General features: G+C 46.5%; 1 protein-coding gene across 1 annotated transcript; it reads left to right on the forward strand.

Annotated features, from left to right (window-relative positions):
- The first annotated feature begins 2,710 nt into the window (after nucleotides 1–2,710).
- LOC100284277 (zinc finger, C2H2 type family protein) lies at nucleotides 2,711–4,119 on the forward strand. The gene has a single exon (NM_001157172.2). The coding sequence runs from the start codon at nucleotides 2,802–2,804 to the stop codon at nucleotides 4,014–4,016; it is 1,215 nt and encodes a 404-aa protein (NP_001150644.2). The 5' UTR covers nucleotides 2,711–2,801; the 3' UTR covers nucleotides 4,017–4,119.
- The last annotated feature ends 1,307 nt before the right edge of the window (nucleotides 4,120–5,426 follow it).

Raw genomic sequence — 5,426 nt, forward strand, 5'->3', positions numbered from 1 at the left:
AATATATTAGTACACAAAACCAATGTACTAAGACTTAGAAACATACCTTTGTTGAAGATTTGCACTTTGTTCATCCATGGGCATTGATTTACATTTAAGCACTTGTGTTGGCACTTAATCACCAAAATACTTAGAAATGGCCCAAAGGCACATTTCCCTTTCAATGGGTAAAAGAAGTGATCAAGGGCACAACTTGCCTTCAACGAGCTCCTGCTCAGCAGTCTCTACCAGCTGAACTCCGGAATCCTCTGTAGCTTGCTCGTCTACTCGCATCAACACAATACATACATAGTATATCAAAATTAACATTACACCAAACATATAAATAAAATACACAGCAATAATCTAGACATTAAAATGAGATCATAGGAACTGGAATTATTAATTTTAGAGTTATATATTTTAAGTTATGAATTCCCAAAGATTTTATGCATTTAATATAGGGTTAAGTGAGAAATAAATTTAATGTGTATTTCATGTAAAAACAGTGGTACAAATGGATAGACAATAATATTATGAAAATTTAGGAATTGGAATGAACTGAAAAGGAGCTAAAATGAATTTTATATGAGTTTTACAAGTTTCTGTAATTTCTTTTGCATTAAAAATCAATTTCCATAGTTAATTCTCTATTTTTATTCGCCCCTGGACTGCGCGTCATTTTCTGTAAAGTACAGGGGTCATTCCATAACAATTCCTAGGCACAGGGGGCTGTTGCATTGGACGGCGGGTTTAATTCTTAAGTTTTCTAGGGTCTCTTCTGCGAACTGGTAAAGTGAAGGGGTATCGGCCGTGATGGGCCATCAGATCAAAATTTAAGGGTCCAGATTAGATCTCAATTACCCTGAATCGGTACGCTACGCAGATCCTTGGATCTAGATCCAATGGCCAAGGTTTTAAATAGCGCGGAACGCTCAGCCTCCACCCGATCTCCGATCAACGCTCCAGATCGGTTTAACGCGAAACGTTACTCAGATCTAATCCAAACCGTTGAAGATGAGATCGACGATCCTCCATCCTTCTTCCTCCTCCAGCCTCCCAGGCACGTGCGCCGGCCACCCAGTACACTTTCTCTCTCCCGTTGAACCACCTGTGCTGGCCAGGACTCGATCGAGGTGCCCCATGGCGGAACGCCGGTCCCCCCGACCATGACTGCCACGCCCACACCCAAATTAACGCAGAGGAAAAGGGGGCTTACCAGTGCGCGGTACAGACGAGGCCGCACGAAGACGACGCGAAGCCTTCGCCACGCGACGCGAGCTTCACCGGGACTGCACCGTCGACCAGCCAATTCGTCCGCCCCGGCTGAACGCAGATGGTTTCCCGCCCGAAGACCGCCACCCACGGTCCCAAGCACACGCGCTAGTGCTTTCCTGTCTCCCTTCTCTCTCTCTCTCGGCGAGTACGATAGAGAACTATCACCGCGGCGCTGCTATGGCTCGAGATACAGAGCGGGGAAGCGGCGGCCGGGCCTTAAATCGAGGCGCCCAGCATTCGGTTGGCGCAAATCTGGGGAGCCGCGCGAAGGGGAGGGTCGTGACCCGGTCGGCGCGGCGCTTCTTGCGCGATGACGATGGACGGAAGCATGACGGTGGACGAACGGGTCCACACGCAGTGAGGACGAGCGCGCGAGAGACGAGTCCGCGCAGTGGGGTCCTCAAGTCAGCACACCCACGCGCGCGTGAGGGGCTGACGGCGCGTGCCCGCCTGTCGGCGCCCGCGACCGCAGTCTGGGCCGAAATCAGGCGTGGCGGCCCAAGAGCACAGTTTTCCTTTTGTTTTTTTCCTTTTTCCTTTTTCTCTATTTTCAGATCCAATTTGAGTTTAAATTTAAACTTTGTGCAAACTTTATCCTCAGATTATATTGTGACTTTAAAAATACCAATTTTTAGAAATATAATTACATACATATTATTTATTTATTTTCGTATCATTTCTCTTTTCTCCTTTTTCCTCAAATCTTTAGGGATTTGTTTTCCAATTAGGGGTTAAATTCTATGGAGCCATTAATACTTTGTTAATGAAACATTTATTTTATTATTTACAAATGCGCAATCAAATAAAACTTGGCATGATGCATGATTTGTCTAGGTGTCTTTGGTTATTTAATCCCTTTTTGGATGAAGTTTATTCACATGCGATAGTACGTCTAGTCAACACACACAAGGTCATTACTTCTTATGAATTACAATTCTGGGTATTACAGATAATGAGCTCTAAGCATCTCAATTAGACCATATTATGAACTCAATGTTTGGCCTCAGTTGCATAAAAAACTAGAGTAATGGTTATGGTATCCAAACACCCTCTATAAAACTCATAAGTTTCTAACTACTCCCTCTATCCAAAAAATATAATTTATTTTAGACTAATTACATATTTATTAAGCAACCTATAAATGAGGTACCCATGTATGTCTATATTCACTATCGTTTGAATGACGTGAACAGAAAAATAGGCTAGAAGGAAATATATTTTGGGACGGGGAGAATATTTCTCTAATTTTCCCTTGTTTTCTTTACCAATAACTTTATATACCAACCATAATTTACTAATTTCCCTTTGTTTTTCTTTACGAAGGTTGAAGAATTATTATTCTTAGATGGAAACGCAGCATCTCTCGCAAAAACATACTTGCTGAAAAAAGAAATAAAAAAGATTATCCTGTTTTCTCCAATGAAGGGTCCGTCGTCTTCTTTCTTCAATTTTCACTCCCACAATCAGCACACTCGCTAGCCAAATCCGAGCGCTGGCTCCCCAGTCCCCAAGGGTGGCTCTTCCAGCCCAGCGCCACCGCAACCATGCCCCATGTCCTCTCCTTCCTCCACCTCCACCTCCCGCTCAACACTGCCCCTTTGCATTCCTTCCGAGTCCATCGCACTCGCCACTCCCACCCTCACCTCTCCCTCCGTACTCGGCGCGCCTCAGCGACGGCGGCGGCCGCCGAAGCAGAGAACCCGTCCGCATCGGCGGACGTCGAGATGGTCCGCGGGCGGGACGGTGTTTGGACGGCGCGGTCCCCAACTGTGGTGGTCCTGTGGGATCTCGACAACAAGCCCCCGCGCGGGCCGCCGTTCCCGGCCGCAACCGCCCTCATCGGCGCCGCCTCTCTCCTCGGCCGCGTCGTCTCGATTTCGGCCTTCGCCAACCGCCACGCCTTCTCCCACCTCCCTGGCTGGGTCACCGCCGAGCGCCGCGCCCGCCGCGCCCTCGACCGCTCCGAGCGCGCGGGGGTCGTCGTCCCTTCCGTGCCCTACTCCTGCTCCGTCTGTGGCCGGCGCTTCCCTACCCGCCCCGATCTCACCCGCCACTTCCGCCAGCTTCACGAGCGCGAGCGAAACAAGAAGCTCTCCCGCCTCCGCTCCCTCAAGGGCAAGAAGCGGCAGAAGTTCCGCGAGCGGTTCATCACCGGCAACACCAAGTACGAGGATGCCGCGCGGGAGCTCCTCACCCCCAAGGTAGGGTACGGGCTTGCCTCCGAGCTCCGGCGCGCGGGCGTCCACGTCCGCACCGTCCCCGACAAGCCGCAGGCCGCAGACCACGCGCTTAAGCGTCAGGTGAAGCACTCCGTCGCCTGTGGCGTCGATTGGCTGGTGCTCGTCTCTGACGACTCGGATTTCACCGATACGGTGCGTAATGCACGCGCTGCCGACCTGAGGACGGTCGTGGTGGGCGACGGTTGCCGCGCTCTTGGCAAGGTTGCTGACATTTGGTTGCCATGGGACCGAGTTGAGAATGGGGAGGTTGATGAGGAGATGCTGAGGAGTTGCACGTTTTCAGAGTACCGAGAAGATCAGGGAACTGAGCGGGATGGGCAGTTCATAGGGGATTGGGATGCAGGTGACTTTGATGATGTTGTTGACGATATTGTTGGAACTAGAACCAGTTTGCTTGGAGCTACGACAATGTCTGCGTTTGCTGACGAGGACATTGCAGATGGCATATTTGGAGTTGAATTGACCGGGGATAACATGTTTTGGAGTTGTGACGATGAGGAAGAGGATGATTACTTGTGAGGTTCACATGTGTATTGAGCAGTAAACATTTAGGGCTTGTTTGCTTTTTCTTAATCCATGTGGATCGGATGATATTGGGTGAATTTAAATCCTAAACAAGTCAAAATTCTTCATAATTTTTTCCTAATCTTATTCAATCTACGTGTAATAGGAATAACCGAACAAGACCTTAAATGGATATATTCTTTTGTTTTATGTGGATGTGACGATCAATTGATGTTGCTAAAATTAGCAAACTATTGTAGAACTAGCCGCAAGATCATCTTCATTTGAAAATTAACTGGATCATGAATATTCGATCAGTTTGCATCAGTAGTTCACTTTGTCTGACATGAATATTTTGGGAACTGAGTTGAGTTATTTTGATAGTGTTTGATTTTGGAGCATGGTGGGACGGAGCTGCTCCGCTTCTAATTTGTTGTTGTTTGAATTGATTCTATATAGAATAGAGTATCTATAAAAATAGAAAATTATGCTAAACTGTTGAACGGGGCTTACCGAAATCTTTAACATGGAGCCGCTCCCTCCCTGACTCCATCTCCCTGACATGGAGCCGCTCGATTCTAACGGGCCGAAACCAAACACTACTTGAAAGCCTAGTTTTGTTGCACGTATATTGGAGGGGATTGAGGGACATAACTAGCCAGAGATTTTATGCCACTCAATTCCCTTCAATACCAATGCAATCGAATAAGCTCTAACCTTTTTAGTTTTTCTAGCACATTGAAGCAGAGTGTTAATTTTTTCACCTTGTATCAAGTTTAGTGCCAATTTTTCTTGCACACTGAAGCATATTACTTTAGTGCTAATTTCTAGACATAGCAACATCCTCCGGAGGATCGGAAAGAACTTGTATCAAATTTTAAGCCGTTACTAGCACAGATGAATTTCTCCACCTTGTTGGCAGCTGGAAGCTTCATATGTTTCTTAGTGCGTTTCCCACAGGATCCAGAATCCATAATGAAATGCATCAAGCCAACATACCACAATTAACAGGCTTGCATTGTCTCGCCGCATACCTCCACCTCCAGATATAAGTTTTCATAACGAAGCATGATTGATTTCATGCTTTGGTCTTGTTCGGTTTGAGATGGATTAGAGGCGATTAAATAGGAGGGGATTTAAGGCCTGTTTGGTTCGTGGCTAACTGCGCCACACTTTGCCTAAGGTTAGTCGTCTAAATTGAAGAGCTAACCTTAGGCAAAAAAGTTAGGCAAAGTGTGGCAAGTTAGGCATCGAACCAAACATGCCCTTAATCTACTCAATTTACTTCCAACCGAAGAGCTTATTCGATTAGGAGTGGGTTAAAGGGGATTGAAAAAAAAAATCCTTTGTTAGTCAAAATTAAATAAAAAAGATTTAATCACCTTCGATCCCTTTTGATCTAGGTGCAAACGAACAATGCCTTAA

The sequence above is a fragment of the Zea mays genome, chromosome 6 (genome assembly GCF_902167145.1).
Source record: "Zea mays cultivar B73 chromosome 6, Zm-B73-REFERENCE-NAM-5.0, whole genome shotgun sequence".
In the NCBI taxonomy this organism is placed as follows: domain Eukaryota; kingdom Viridiplantae; phylum Streptophyta; class Magnoliopsida; order Poales; family Poaceae; genus Zea; species Zea mays.

What these genes read in the sequence shown, in the direction of transcription:
- LOC100284277 (NM_001157172.2), top strand. Translation starts at nt 2,802, where the DNA reads ATGCCCCATGTCCTCTCCTTCCTCCACCTCCACCTCCCGCTCAACACT.